The sequence below is a fragment of the Crocodylus siamensis genome, chromosome 1 (assembly GCF_052110815.1).
Source record: "Crocodylus siamensis isolate JL-2025a chromosome 1, ASM5211081v1, whole genome shotgun sequence".
Taxonomy (NCBI): Eukaryota; Metazoa; Chordata; order Crocodylia; family Crocodylidae; genus Crocodylus; species Crocodylus siamensis.
Window position 1 is genome coordinate 208,706,415 of NC_143395.1, and position 16,392 is coordinate 208,722,806.

General features: G+C 46.1%; 1 protein-coding gene across 1 annotated transcript in view; it reads right to left on the minus strand.

Moving 5' to 3' along the window:
- Positions 1-540: 540 nt before the first annotated feature.
- LOC149873974 (cullin-9-like) overlaps positions 541-16,392 on the minus strand; it is a 75,688-nt gene continuing 59,836 nt past the window's right edge. The window contains exons 32-38 of the mRNA XM_090040004.1: positions 12,206-12,299; positions 11,179-11,253; positions 10,473-10,583; positions 4,620-4,737; positions 3,999-4,132; positions 3,654-3,745; positions 541-1,823 (exon numbers count right to left, since the gene is read on the minus strand). Coding sequence (XP_089896130.1) covers positions 1,610-1,823; positions 3,654-3,745; positions 3,999-4,132; positions 4,620-4,737; positions 10,473-10,583; positions 11,179-11,253; positions 12,206-12,299 — 838 coding nt within the window. The 3' untranslated portion in view covers positions 541-1,609. The remainder of the gene's footprint in view (positions 1,824-3,653; positions 3,746-3,998; positions 4,133-4,619; positions 4,738-10,472; positions 10,584-11,178; positions 11,254-12,205; positions 12,300-16,392) is intronic.

A 16,392-nucleotide genomic window follows, 5' to 3' on the forward strand; every position in this document is an offset into this window, starting at 1 on the left:
CTAGGTGGCAGCCCCATCACTAGCCTTGTATTCAAATGGTTGTTCTGGGAATGTCTGTTTTAATTAGCAGGTGCCCCTGCCCATAACTGAGAAAGCTGGCAGCAAACCAATGACCCAAGAAGATAGAGGGAGAGCTAGGGCCATAAGCAAAAAGAACTAGCATATCTAGACTAAGCATATATGTTACACACATCAAAGTGCAGATTCCCACAGGAAGTTAGAAGGTATCTCTTTCCTAAAAAGGCCAGTCAGGCTAGACAGAGATTCTGATCCTGTATGTCGCAAAACAGGAAAATATTGGTAGTATCACTGCAGAGTGGGCACATAAGGCAAGATTGGACATCAGGAAATTTAGATTTCTCTTCAGCTCTGCAACTCACTCTGGATGACACTGGCCAAATAACTGCCTTGTGGTACAATGTGGCACCTTTGGGGTGTGCTAGTGAGATAGCAGATTTTTTTTTTTATTAATGTGCACAGAGATCTCTGGAGCCTGCAGCCACCCACATCTCTCCCAAATGATGGCACGGAGGCCAGTACTAAAAGCAAAACATTTTTTATAAACAGATGTTGTATCATCACCATCTTTCATGAATTTTCCTTTACAGAAAGATAAAGTATAATCTGTGAACAATAACAGCTTCTGCATATATCTATCTATAGATAGATAGATAGATACACACGCACACAATTATTATATAATTATATATTGTATTATATAATATAATTATATATACACACATTAACCCTGCAAACTTATACTGGCCCTGGATAGGGTCCCATTTCATGGAAGAAAAGGCAACAACCCCAATAGCAATGAACAAAACCATCTGTTCTGTTACTCAGGCTACCAGGCAATGCACCACAAATGTCTTCATCTCACCTGCCTGTGCTGGGAGCCCCTAACACCAGTCTGCACTGCATTTCAGTGTAATGGGAGGAAGAACTTCAGACTTGGGATGCATTTTCAAAAACTTGACTAAAAAGAAGACTGCACCAAGGGACAAGGAAAGCAGGATGGACCCTTAGGAAACACTGTACCCATGACAAATCACTTGCCTGCACTACTGAGCAATTACTGAATTGGGTAGAAAACCTAGAAGCTAAGAACTGATAATCCCAGTGCAGTACCATCCCTGCCTGGGCCTAGACTACAGGAACAGGGCACGTGGAAACAGACTGCCACAGGGAAGGAGACAGGTGCCTTTACAAGGTACTTTTCTTGCACAATGACCCATTGGGCTCTCCATCCTCCAAAGGGTCTTAAATGAAAAACTACTGCTTGTCTAGGCTGCTCTGTTGAAATGCTGATACATCCTTGATGCTTCAAAAACAGCAGTAAAGGTAGTGGTGAACCCCTTCTTGCCAGAGTGGGTAAGGTCCATGTGGTTTCTGTGCTCAAGAAGTATAGGCAAACAGAAGTCACTGAGCAACGAATCCAGAATGGAAACCTCTGTACTATCAATTAACAGGCCCTGCCCATCTTTAGGACACTAATGGGACTTGAGTAAAAGCAAGGGGTAGGGGAGGGTGTCAGAGCTGGCTGGGCAGTGGTGAAATATGGTGTCACTTTCATAGTTTAGCTCGGCTTAGGGGTATGGGCACAGTTCTAGTCAAATCCTTCATCATCATCATCATCAAAGAAGGAATCACGCTCTAGATTTTCTGACTCATCATCATCATAGGTAAAATTGTCATCATCGAGGTCTTCATCATCATATTCTTCATGCCACTCAGGGACATATTCCTCATCTTCATCCTCATCCTCCTCTTTGCCCCCCTCATCTGTGTCTGGGGAGTCAGAGGCCCCATCAAATTTCAGCCTGTGCAGAAGCAGTAAAAAGTCAGCATGAACAAGTGTTTCCTGCCCCAAAATCTCAGCCAGGCAGGCCAGTCAAGACAAAGTGGCAGACCTCATAACTTTTCCCTCTGCCTATACAGAGAAGTTACTTCAGATTCCCCAGCTAGAGTCAGAGTAGCAACCCTGGCACAAGAAGTGATTGGTCAAAGACTGTAGCAATTTTCCCTGAAAAAATGGAGCACTGATGCTAAGGTCCTGTCTAAGCTGGTTGTGATTGCATATGAGGGAAAGAGCTGCTCCAGTCACGTCACTGATAAATTCACACAGCCTCTATAACTACCATCTAAAAATGAAGCCTTACCTGCTGTTTCCTGCCTCACACTCCTAACCTAAAACTGAGGCAATGAGGATGTTCTGGGGATATCCCCTGCTGCCACTACTGAGATCCATCTCCAGCGTTCTTGAGAGCAGTGGCAGGAAGCACCCCCAGGGCACACTCGCTGCCTCAATTCTAGGTTTGGCGTGCATGGGACAGGTGGCAATTTGGCAGGCCCTATTTTTTTTGGCAGCACCCTGGAGGCAGTATAGTCCTACCTCAAGTCATTTACTCTGACACTATGGTTGTGGAAATGTTTAAAGCCCAGGCCTCCTGGAAAAGGACTGAAACCTTGCCTTAGGAGAAGTATGGAAAGGCTCACTTTGGTTGGCTTAATATCTCTTCCAGAATATACACTACCATAAATTACTATATCTGAGGATATTGCTAGCTCAGTTTTCCAAACTTTTGGAGCCTGAGGCACACTTTTTTCTGGATTGAAATGGGCAGCACGCTTCACTTTTATACCTAAAAAGGTGTGCATGTGTGTGTTTGAATGCATAACAAAACAAAACATATGCCACTTCCCTGCCAGAAGGAATCATACCAGGGCTGAGCTGTACCATTAAAAAAAATAACTCCATAACTGCCAAATTTTGTGGAAGCCCAGCTGAAAATCACTGAGACGGATCTAAATTTAGAAAAGATAGGGAGCTAGCTGGTGTCACTTAAGAACAGTATGGGCAGGACCTCCCCTCCTGTGCCTTGTTCCTTTACACTGTCTGCCCCCTCCCAACCCTGGTTTGTACCTTGGGGGTGGGGGAAGGGGGGGCCCAGCCCCTGCTGCTGAGGCTGACCCAGCAGAGTCTTACACACTGGCAACCACCCCCACAGCACCTCCTGCAAGCTCCAGAAACACTGCAGGAGTGGAGACGACAAGCCAAGTTGCTCTCCAAACCATTCATTACATTATACACTTATAACTCTTCTTTGTCTCTTTCCTAAGATAAAGTTCTTGGTGTTTCCAGTCTCCCTTTACTTGAGTTTCCAAGGCTTTTTAGCATCTTCACTGCTGATCTGATATGAACATCCTCTAGCTCTCTAATATCTCCAATATTTGGGATGCAGAGTGACCAATACTGTAATATTATATGACATTTCTGGATTATTCTCCATCTCATTTTTAAGGATTCAAACCCTTTGTTTTCTTTGAAATGACAGCTGCTCAGAGTGCAAACGTGCCACTGACAAAGGGTGTATGTGCCTGGTAGCTTGCAAAGAACTTTTTTCCAACTACTAAGTGGTCTGATACAAGATATCACATCTACCCAAAGAATCTTGCCTGCCAAGGTTCAATTGAGATGCTTATGGTGACACTGAAGTCACTCTTCCAAGTTGATACAGTTAAATCAAACCCAATACAGTACAGGAATAGCTACTGTCACTAACCCTTCTACATCTCACATAACAAAAAACTCCAGCACCCTAACTCCCCATCCCACACCTTTCCACTTCACACAATAGAAAGAAACTCACTCTTTATAAGCAGGGGCCACATTAGGCACATTTGACAACTTCACTTCCCTCTGATCAAAACCTGGCTGGGCCTGGAACCCCACACGGAAATCCTGTCAGGGTAGAAGAGAAGTCAGAGAAGCAGAGATGCAGATGGGACTAAGGGTATAAGAAGCCCGTGTGTTTCCTTCTGACCTGCTGTCAATTCCCCCTCACATATGTAATGTGCGGCACAGCTGAGAGATTCAGAGCGAGTGACTATAATCATCAGCTCCCTTCCTGTGCCCCACCCCCAAACTCCATTACATCCTTAAATTGAAGTTATGTCAAAGGCAGGACAGGCCTTTGATAAAAGGTACAGCTTACCTGAGTAGAGTGTTGCAGAATTGCTAAAAGCCGTTCCTGGATCCTGCGCACCAGCTCCAGACCAGTGTTGAAATGTTCTGCTTTAAGCAGCCGAACACAGGAGGCCAGATCTTGGCACTGCAGCAGGGTCTCCTCTGGAACACAAGGTAAGCCAGAGTGACAAAGCTGCAAGGGAAACAGGCTGGAGACTCCTCCACAAAAGCTGGAGGGAGTGCCAATCAAATCTACTGTCCCAACTCACCAAGCCACAGATGCAATGCCTTAGCAAGCTGTGTGGCTTATTTACCCGTTTTCTTATGCTGAAAGTCAGAGGAAGAGGAGGAAATGATGAAGACTTCCTTTTTTTAATGTCATGGCTTGCCTGCAACCAGATTATCTTTGGATAATCTGAGAGATTCAGAGATTCCAGTCTGATCACACAAGATAAGCAGTCAGTCAGGCCAGATCAATCCTTGGTTGGAGACCAACAAAATAAAAAGCTGGTGCTGGTGAATAGCTGGGCACTCTTCCCTCAATAGATAGATGCAACCCTTCTGCCCAGGCAGCCATAGCTTTCTTTACACCATCCTGGGACAGTAGCCACCATCATAAAGCAAACACTGGCTCAGTAACACTTCTCACCCAAAAGGATTTGTAAAGCATTAGTGTGTAGCTCCAGGTTCTCAGTCTGCTGTTCCATTATATCCAACTTCTCAGTGTCCTGGTTATAGTAGCTGTAAACACAGGAATAGGCCAGCACCTGGAACAGCACAGATCACATTATCAACTTCTTCCTGGGCCAGCTCCAAAACAATCAGAAGAACCCTGACCTGGGAATCCATGCAGTGGAAAGGTAAGTAGCACCAGAACAATGGCAAAGACTCAAAAGTCTGTTAGGATTTAACCAGACACAACATTTACAATTTAGACCTGTAATCAGATCATCATGCCAGCTGGTCTTTCAACTAGTGGCATAAATGGACGGGGCATGCATACACATAAAACATACATGAATAGGAGGCCACTAGCCAGGGAACCAAACAAGCAGTGGCCATGTATGTGTCCTGCATGACTGTTGGATGCAGTAATAATAAGCTTAGGGGGAGTGTAAAGAGGATCCAGCCTGGCAGCAGGTGGGATCTACCTGACAAAGAGGGAGAAGACTTTTTTTTTTTTTTTTTTAAAGCACGCTTGCTATCCTAATGTGGAGGTCTTCATAAAACTAGGTTCACCACGGGATGGAGACAAAAGCAAAGAGCCAGGGACCTGGATAAAAACCTAGCAGGGAGAAGCAATAATGGAAGCAATGTTCTATGGGAGAAGATAGGACTACCATTTAGGTATCTGACATATTTATATACTAGCGTGAGAAGCATGAGGAATAAACAGGAAGAACAGGAGGTTCTAGTACAATCATGGAATTATGATGTTTTGTGATTAACTGGGATTATGGAGATGTGGTGGGATAGTTCACATGAATAAAGAGGAGATGTATGGTGTTCTGAGATCTGGTATGAAATGGAAAGCCAGAGGGGAAGAACAGTAGGGGAAATGTCATGGTGGATTTGTTGTAGGCTACTAAACCAGAAGGAAAAGGTGAACGAAGCCTTCTTTAAACAACTGACAGAACTTTCCAAACCATAGGAACTGGTGCTCAGGGTGGGGATGAGGGGCTTTAATTACTGAAATAATTGATGGTAGGGAAACACTGCAGTGCACAGGTTGTCCAGCAGATTCTTAGGGTGTGTTGAGTTTGGTATGGGTGGTAGAGAGGCTAGCTAAGGGGGAAGTTCTTCTCAACCTGCTGCTCACAAACAGGCAGGAATTGATTCAGAATGTGAAGGTGAAAGATATGCTGGGTGACAGTCAAGGTCATAAGGGGAAGAAGGAGATCAGTAGAATATAAGCAATGGACTTCAAAAAAGCAGACTTTAGTGAACTCAGGGAACTGGTGGCCTTCCGCTGTGAAGCAAGTCTGAGGGGAAAAGGAGTCCAGAAGAGCTGGCTTTACTTTAAGGAGGCCATATTATGGGTGCAAGAGCAAACTATCCCAAAGTGATGGAAAATAGGAAGTGCAAGAGACTCACCTGGCTAGACAGCAATCTCTTCAATGAGTTGAAACTCAAAAAAAGGAAGCCTACAAAAAGTGGAAACTTAGTCACAGTACTAGAGAAGAATATAAGAGTACAGGCATGCAGGGAGAAAATTAGAAAGACCACAGCATAATTTGAGATGCAAATGGCAAACGACATAAAGGGCAATAAAAAGGGATTCTACAAGTATGTCAAAAATAAGAGAAAGACCAAAGAAACCACAGTTTCATTACAGAAGGCAATCTAGTTATTGTATTAACCGGAATGCAAGATGACTCTCCGAAATGACTCCATTAAATTCTGCACATGGAAAATTTACAAATCTGTTATAGTTTTCCCATGTACAAAATCTAATTTTTGGAGGGCTATCTTAATTTGTTCCCCCACCACTGCAGAGTGAAAGTAGTGGCAGGCAGGGAAGTCAAGTAGCCTGACTTCTGACATTTGTTCCCCCATACCTTGCCCTCTCATTTGTCTCCTCCCACTTGCTCCCCCTGCTACTAGCCCCAACCATGCTGCCTGCCACACCTGTCCCTAGCCTCTCCCATGCCTGTACCACTTAGCCCCTGCCCCCCACTGACTGCCTCTCCCTCCCACCAAACAACCCTCAGCCATCCCCCCTGCCTCCTACTTACCCCCAGCTCTAGCTGGGCTCCAGCCCCACTCCAGCCTATGGCACAGACCATATGGCTACTCTAGTCCCAGCTCAGCCAATACAGTAACTATTGTGGTGGTAGCAGCTCCAGCCAGGCTCTGGAGCTGCTACCAGGCCAGGATGGGGTTAGAGCAACCATATGCTCTATGCCCCAGGCTGAAGAGGGGCCAGAGCCCTGCTGAACCTGCAAGGTAAGCAGAAGCTACACAGGTAGGCAGCAGAGTAGAAGCTGCAGACGGATGATGGAGGGGGAGGGGAGGAGGGGACATGGACCAGAGGCTGTGACAGGATGGGGGGCAGGGGGGCAGCAGCTGCAGCTCTGCACCCAATCCTGGGTTCAGCCCCAAGTTGGAGCTGCAGCAGCCACCTGGCCCCCTGCCACCTTGTATTCAAATCTAAGACGAAGGGTTCTTTCCCTCATATTCAATGCGGGAGGAAACCCTGAATTAAATTCAAGGAAATATATATGTATGTGTAGTATGGATGATGCAGAGAAAGCTGAAGTATTTAATGCCTTTTTAATTCAGCCTTCTTGAATGAAAAGTCAGCTATCAGATGATGAATAGTTGGCAGCAAAGATCAGAAAGGAAACAAACAGCTTAGAATAGCAGTTTATGGATTACTTAGAGAAGCTAGATGCTTTCAAGTCAGCAAGGCCAGATGGAATATACCCTAGAGCACTGAAGGAACTGGCTGAAGGAATTTCAGAGCCATTGGCTATCCTCTTTGAGAACTCTGGAGGTTAGGTTCCATTAACTGGAAAGGGGCAACTATAGTGCCCATCTTTAAGAAAAAGGAAGATTTGTGGAACTATAGACCAGCCAGCCTGACCTTGATACCCAGAATGATCATGGAACAAGTCTTCAAGGAGTCCACTGGGAAGCATCTAGAGAATTGGGCAGTCAGGAACAGATGGCATGAATTCACCAAAAGCAGGTCATGGCTGACCAACCTGATTCTCTTCTATGATAAGGTGATAGGCTATGTGGACTGTGGGGGGGAGGGGGAAAGAGGTAGATGACCTTGACTTAAACCATACTAAAGACACTTTCTCCCAAGACAGTCTCATTAACAAAGGAAATCCAGACTAGACAACGTACTATCAAGTGGATACATAACTGGCTGCATCATTGTGCTCAATGAGTGGTTATCACGGGCTCTATGTGTAGTTGCAAGGATATCAACTGGGGCTGATCAAGTGGGGTTCCCCAGGGATCTGTCTTGGTTCCGGTGTTTAACACCTTCAGTAATGATTTGTACAATGGGAATGAGTGCACACTTTGCAAATCTGAAGATGACATCGAATTGGGCAGAGTTCCAGGCACTCCGGAAGGTAGGGCTAGGATCCAAAATGACTCGAACAGCTTGGAGAAATAGCTGCAATCAATGAGATGAGGTTCAACAAGGATAAGTGCAAAGTCCTGCACTTGGGACAGAATAACTGCGGGCAAAAATACAGACTGGGGAATGATTGCCTAAGTTGCAGTACTGCAGAGAAGGACCTGTGGATTACAACGAATCATAAACCGAATATGAGCCAACAGCATGCTCTTGTTGCAAGAAAAGTCAACAACATACTGAGTTGCATCAACAGGAGTGTCTCTTACAAATCAAAAGAAGTGATTTTTTTCTGCTCTGTTTGGCACTGGTGAGGCCTCACCTGGAGTATTGTGTCCTGTTTTGGGCCCTGAACTACAAGATATGGACAGATTAGAAAAAGCCCAGTGGAGAGCAACAAAATGATTAGCATTGAGAAGCATAATTTACAAGGAAAGGCTGAAACAACTAGTATTACTAATATGAAGAAGTGAAGACTATGGGAGGATTTGATAGAAGTCTTCATCCTCTTTATAATCTTCCTTCAAGTATCTGGAAATAGACCATGCTGTGTGGCTGCAGTGGGCAGGACTGGGAGTAATGGCCTGGAAAATGCAGCAGAGGAAATTTAGGTTGCAGATTAGGAAGAACAGGCTATCAAGAAAAGTTGTGGAATCTCCATCCCTGGAAATTTTTCCAAAATGGATTAGACAGACACTTGGCAGAATGGTTTAGTCAAGGACAATTCTGCCTTGAAAAGGGGGCTCAACTAGCTGACCTTATGAGGTCCCCTCCCACCCTTCTTTCCTGTGACCCTAAACAGGAAGTGGTAAAAGAAGCTTCAGAGAGATTTATGGAATCGCAATACAAACATTACAAACAAGTGATGACATTTTACTAATCTGGAATGGCTCTTCAAATTCTAAAGACATCCAGGTTCAATATTCTTATTTAAGAATGGAGGCCATGAAGACTGAAAGTAAGAAGCCAAGTTCCATGGTAACTACTGGTACTTACGGTGTGGGGAAAGAGCATAAGTACTAGATTAGGAGAGGATGGTGTAAAGCAGTGGTGTTTAACCTCCAGCCCACAAAGTCATGCCAACCAGTTTGCAGAGCTCCCTATCGGCCTGAAAATTTGATGGCAGGGGATTTGATAACAGTCTTTATCCTCTTTATAATCTTCCTTCTGGTATCTGGAGATAGCCTATTCTCTGTGGCTACAGAGGGCAATGGCACTCATCCAGCCCATAGAACCAAAAGGTTGTGCACACCACTGGTATAAAGGTTCAAATGGTAGCTGAAGAAATCAGCCCTAAAGGAAACCAAGCCCTAAACAAAGGAAAAGCATTTGACTCTGTGAAGGGCAACCTTATCGCATTAACCAAAATGGTAGCACACTCAGCTTGCTGCAAATGATGGCAGATTGCTTTCTTCACCTAAGGGAAATGCCATCAAGAACGCAAGCTGCTTGAATAGGTTCTGTTTGGGACTACTGAAGAACAGAGCCATTAGCGGGAACATACTACTCTGCAGAGGCCTAAGTGGTAACTCTTGCAGAAATCTTACAGTTTAATCAGGAGGACTGGAAAATGTTAATATCAGACAAGCAAGTTTATTAGTTGGTCTCTACAGCTTTTGTCAAACTTTCTTAATTAAGCCTGTGCACACTTTCCAAGTCCAGACAGTGTTTCCAGAAGTCAGAGGTTATTTGGTCACTGGGGTAAGCCTGGAACCAGAGCTGGGCACAGCCGTCTGGCTCGTCCCTGGCTGATCTCTGGGACAGGAGGCCTAAGTTCACTGCCCAGGTGTCCACCTTTCCCCTCTCCTCAGTCAGGGAAAGCACTCAGATTTGTCCCCCGGGTGCCACTCAGTAGTCAGCAGGTGGCGATTACCCTCTCTGTTGATACTTGCTCAAGATTTGCACCTTTAGTTCAGACTTCAGGAATTGTGAAAAAGAATTAATAAGGAAAACGTATAGGCTGAACAGCAAGCAAAACTTCCTGACAACATGGTGCATTAGCCCTCAGAAAGGTCTCTGAAAGTTAGCTTGAAAGTGAATAAACTATTAGGCACACCATGGGATAACTAGGTAATAAAATGTGTTTCTTAACTCCAATTTCTGTGGTACAATTCAGAATGGAGACAGTGCACAGTCTAAGGCTCAGGGTCTTGACAGGAACTTGGAAGACCAGGGTTCTAGCCCCTGGTCTGCTGGATAACCCTCAACAAATTTTTGTCAACAATCTACCCCTATTCCCCCTACAGTCCTCTGTCCATCTTGTCTACTTAAGAGTGGAAAGTGTTTGGGGTTAGAATTGTACCTTGCTTAGTGCACGCATGATGCCCACTGCGATCCAAGTTAGGGGCCACTAAGTGTTACTGTGCTACCAGTAAGTAATGGATCAGTGTCCACTCCTCCTGTACTTACCTTCCGTGCCTGTTCCAAGACTTTACAGGCATCAACAACAAAGGTCAAGGTTCTAATCTGAGGCATCCCACGGATGGCAGACACCCTGTTTCTCAGGGTCATGGCAAATTCCTGCAATCATCATAAGAAAAAAAGTCAGCTCCCAGTTTTCCCCTCCGTTGGTTTGTGGATCTCTTTTCTTCCCACAAAGGATGAGCTCTCTTCTCAAGCAGAACTGATTTTAAAGCCTCACGGACTCATTACCCTTATTCCTTTTCTGACAGACCCTTATTCCTAGTGCAGACAATCCTGTTGGATGAGAACACCAGAGTTCCAACTATATTACCCTCTCCATTAAGTTCCAGCAGTATCCAGTGACCTGTATCCAGTTCTATAGGATTTTGAAGGATCCAGCGTAAAGACCCAAAATTCTTAGTGAACTGGGACCCCACTTGTTCTCCACAATCTTACCCATCACAATGGGTCAATTCTACACGCCCCTACTGTGTGCAGCTTCCACAGTCACCAGAAAGAGGCATACCAAGAAAAAGGATCAGCAAATGCCAAGACAAGGGTAGCATGAGACAGGTCTACAGTACAAATCTAAAGCCCAGTTCTCTGCATCAGCCACAGCAGATTCTAGGCAAGACAAAAATCCTCCATCACAAGCACCAAGACTTAGGGAGATAGGTAGGATCTGCATTCAAATGAGGGGACGAGCCTTTACCCTTGCTTGGTGCTGAAAAGTACATCTCTCATTGTAATCCTGGAAACGCTTCTCTTGCCGAGCTGCTTTGCTCACCTGAGGGGAAAGTAAAAAGTTACTGAGAGCAGCACATAATGCAAACCAGTTGAAATGTTGTTAAACCCGAAGCAGACAGACATACAAGCCTGTTCAACTGGTTGAAAGCTGCCTGTCACAGTTTGAAATTGTACCTGAAAAACCAGCTATTTTGAGCTGGTTCACTGTGAACACTGGTTCAGTGTTACATGTGGACACCAAGTATTCCGTGACATGGATCTGGTCAGGCATCCCATGCTGTCCTGCTACAAAGCCAGAAGCTTACTACCCCCCTTTCTTTTCCTTTTGTTGGCACTTTTTTTTTAAAAAAAAAAAATCATTGGGCTTCCCCATTTTGCCTGCTCAATAAAAGGTATCCTTCTAACAAGCAGCTATGCCCTTCACTTCCTACTTGACTGTTTCCACCTCACCATGCCCCCTCAGCTAGTGAAATCCAGAAGCATGGGTTCAAGCACCCCTCCCCAAAAGTCAGGCAGATACACTGCACATTTCAGGCCATTTAAAGTTTACTGAACTCAAGTTGATGAAGGAGAAGGGAACGTAGAAAAGTGCAAACAGCCCCAGCTACTGGTCATTCATTCCCTGGAATCCCAAAGCATGGGTACAAGCACTGCCCCCAGCTCTCATCCACTGACAGACAGGCTGGGCTGGGTGTTGACTCCCACTGCCAGGTGTTGAAGCCACAGCACTTCACACCAAATTGTGAACCAGCCCCCAAACAGTAATATCTGAGACCAGTTCAGTTGTTAGATGTGTCTACATTCTTGGCAGAGATGGTCACAACAGGTACAGTCTAAAACCACCAGTGCCACAGACTGATGCACACAGCAAGATTACAGCAAAGCCAAGCAAGAGAGCAGAACCAGGGTGTCCCCAGGGTTCTCCCACTTCCTCTGTGAGGTGCCATGTGTGTCCTAAGTACATAACAGCTGGAAGAAGAGCAAATACTCACCATAGCAGAACAGTTGTAGTAATCCTTATGTGTCGGCTTCCAAGGCTTAAGGCAACGCCAACAAAATCCATGGTTACATTTGGCACAAGTCATACTGCAGAAGAGTAAAACAAACGAGCAGAGTTAGTAGGGTGCAGCTGACCAACAGTTCCAAACTCTTCAGCTACTCCCATGGGACTGGAATACAAAAAAAGGACTGTGCTAAATCTGACATGTGACCTTCTAGACACACCCTATTACATTTACTCTGTTAGAATATCACTCAGAGGCACCAGGGAAGGTGGCAGGTGGGAGGGGCATAGTGTTACACAATATACAAAACCAAAGACATACCATCTCACAAAGAACTAGCAGTTTAGATTTAAAAGACAGGAACACATTGAATGAATGTGTGGAGTGGAGGGAAAGAGAGAGACAAGAAACAGAAACATTCAGTTGTTAGCTGAGCTTACAAGGACCTGTGATCATCACAACGGTTTGCTGTTGCATGTCACATGATTAACTTTTGAAGACTGCATTCATGCCCAACATTTTTCAGGGATTTTGCATGAAGCATGTCCAATTTCTGAGTTCATATGCTCCCCCCACCCACCCCAGGCAGTCCAGTTACTCTGCATTGTACCACATGCTCCCCCCCCAAACGACCCTGCACCCACTGCACTCCATGTACCAGCATGGCCCCCCATGGGGTAGGGCCAGACACTGGAAGCAGGAGGAAGGGGGAGCCCAGAGACTCAAGTGGGAGCAGCTGGAAAATAACAGGGGTAGTTTAACTCCTCATGTACCAGATGAGGTCTGTGGGCCACCAGTCAGATAGCCCTGCTCTAGATTTAAGTGAGCACACACTTATGGCTTTGATGACAGCTGGCAAACCAGATGAGAGAAAAAGTGAAGGAGACAGCAACTAGGGCTGTGCAAAATTTTGCCAGGTGTTCTGCTTTCAAGCTCAAAACGGCAAAATCAAAATGAAATGAAAGACTTTGAAACAGCCTCGAAACGAAATGAGAGCAGTCGAAACATTTCGGAAGTTTCGAAATGTTTCTAGTTTTGAAGCTGGGCTTGGTTGCAAGAAACAAACTAAGGAGAGGGAGGGGACAGAAGGGGGAAGGACTGCTTGCATACTGACTGTGTAGCTGGCCAGTGACTGTGATCCTTCCCTGAGATCCCTTCCAATCCCAGTGCTCTGGGGGAGGGACAGAAAAACAGCTGCGCCTTAACACACACAGTCACACATCATGAGTTTTGCTTGTCAGCAGCTTGAGGTGCAGTTTCCCAGAAACCCCTGCACCTATCTCCCTGAAACTTGGCAAGCTTCATGCCCTTAAAAAGGGCTACCATCTCTGCTGTTTTCATCCAAATCTGTCAAGAAATGACAAAGCTATGGGCAGTTTCATGCTTCCCCATTATAGCCTATGAGCAAAATGTCAAAACAGCATTGAAACAGCAAAACAGTTTCAACAAAACGAAATGGAACAGCACTTCAAAACTAAACAAAACTGTCCCACCAAAACGGAAGTTGAAACAAAACGGTGCCGTTTCACATGGCCCTAATAGCAACCCAACATCTGGTTAGGAGAGCCATCAGCTTCAATCCAGTCTGAACTGCCTGCAGACAGCCATTAATACCTTGCTGTGTAAACACACTTTGTATTCACACTGTGTTGAATTCAGAGTGTTAACATCTTAAGTGACTTACCTCCCAGACAAACCATTATATCAAGGGGTAAGGGAGGAATGGGACATTTCAGATACCTAAATGGTAGTTCTCTCTTTTCCCATAGAAGATTGCTTCCACTATTGCTTCTCCCTACTAAGTTTTTATCCAGGTCCCTGGCTCTTTATTTATCTCTGGGCTTCTGGCATGGAGGAAATTGGAAACAATAGCATGAAGGAGGATGGCAACATGAGGGCAGAGCCCCTCACCATGACAGAAGGAGGGCCAACAGGTATAAAGAGCCTTGAACAAAGAAAACAATGAAAGTAAAGACAGCTTAGGGGACACAAAGAGCCCATGGTATTGAAGGGAGAATAGAAGACAGAGCCCCTTGCATGAGGGAGTAAGGGAGATGATCAGAGTAACTGACACGTGCGATATGCTCAGTAGGCCTGTGCAAACAGGGAAGTATTAGATTAGGATTCGGCCTTTCAGGGCACAGCAATTCGATTCAGAGATTAGGATCACTGTCCCAAATCAATTCGGCCGAATCAGCTTCAGAAGATTTGGCGCCAATTGGAGAGATTTGGTGATTCAGACATAAATGAGGAAATCACTGAAATACCTATAACTGTCATTTTTTTGGCAGATTTGCATGAGAACAGCAGGGATGGTAGCCCCTTCTGAGGGCCTGCCAGGTTTCAAGGAGATAGGTGCAGGGAATCTGCACCTCAAACTGTTCAAAGCAAAACTCATGACATGTATGACTGTGTTTTAACGCGCAACAGGATGAAAATTAAAGGGATGGTAGCCCCTGTTCTCACCCTCACAACTCTACTGCAACCCGAAAGCCCATGCCTCGCAGATGGCATCGCAGGCTCCTAAGCTCACCTGCAGCTTCACAACTCCACTGCAACCAGCAAGCCTCAGGCCTCTCAAAGATCCTACAGGTCTGGGCTTTCCCTAGCTAGGCCTATGTGTGCATGTGGTGGTTGGAGGTTATAAGGCGCCTCTCCTACCCACCTTTCACCAGGGGGGACGTTGGTCCTGGTATTTCTTGGGGGCTGCTGTGACACCAGCAGTCCCACCCATCCTCCTGACCTTGGCAGGGTGCAGTTTTAGGTCATGCCCAGGACCTGGGATCTCCTCCTTCCCTATAGCCCCAGCTCATACCTCCACATTTGTCCTAGCATGGGAGCTCAACAGGGAGTTGTTCTTCCCCTGCTGGCTGGTGATACAGTGAGTGCCGTCTCTAGCTCTGAGAGTGGGGCATTAAATAGCTAAAAAAAACCCCTAAAATAGGTGTGGACAGAGTGAGGAAGGCAGCACTCACTCCATCTGCAGGTGGAGCTTAGGGAATATAGCAGCAGGAGGTTTACCTTCAGGAACACAAGCTGATTCACCAAACCAGGATCCAAGGTGGTGTGGTGGGGTGTCAAAACATCCCCAACAATGCTGAATACCCTCTCACTTGGAACACTGATCGGTGGACAGGACATGTGTTCTTGGGCAACCGTAGCCAGATCCTGCCACATCTGACTGTGGGTTGCCCAATAGGCCAAGGGGTCACAGTTCAGCAGCTAAGTGTCCTCAGCGAGATAAGTAGCCACCAAAGCCTCGGCACTACCTGCACAAGGCCAGGGTCTGGTGCACCTGGACCCCAACATTGAAGCCAGGCCCCAGGCCCACATTGGCAGCAGCTAGCATAGAGGAGACTGGGTGGTGCTGGGAGTGCTGGCACAGGAAAGTGGAACCCCTCTTCCATGTCTCCTCCCCTCTGTCCTTCTGCCTCCCTGACTCTGTTCACCAGCATCTTGGTCCAGTGATCAAGGGTTTTGGTACTGTACATGCTCCCCTTCACCCTTGGGTTGTACATGCCTGCCAGCACGTGGACTGTACTGGACCGCAATGGATCCAGACATTTTTTTATGTCCTCCTTCAGCCACTTCACCAGTGCCTGCACCTCTTTCACCAGAGGCTTGCCCCAGCCAGGAATATTGATCCCCTGGAACTTCTCCATTTGGTTCTCAAGCTTCCTCACTACAGGGGAATCACCTGGCTAAGGAGGGCCTCACCCTCGATGTGGCATCGAGGAATGGCTCGAAGAACACCAAGATCTGGGAAATAGTATCCCACCCTGCTCTCTTAAGGGGGCCACTAATCCCAGTCTTCCTGAGCAAAGCTCTCTCATGGATGGCCTTCTGTTGCTCCATAAACTTTCCCAGCATCAGGTATGTGGAGTTTCACCAAGTCTCCACATCCTGCATTTTGTGCTGCAGGATGCTCAGCTCTGCCTGTTCCTCCTGCAGCATCTTGCCCTTCCACTACAGGATCAAGGAGAAACCCGCTACCTTCGTGCATTATGAAATCAGGTGGATGGTAGTGATGGCACCCTCACAGGCAGCCCTGTCCCCCTCCACAGCATCCCTGACTATAAGGTGGAACTTGTGTGCCACACAGTGCATGCCAACACAGTTGGCATCATAGACCGCCTTGACCATATTTGTCCCATTGTCAGTGATCATAAACCCAG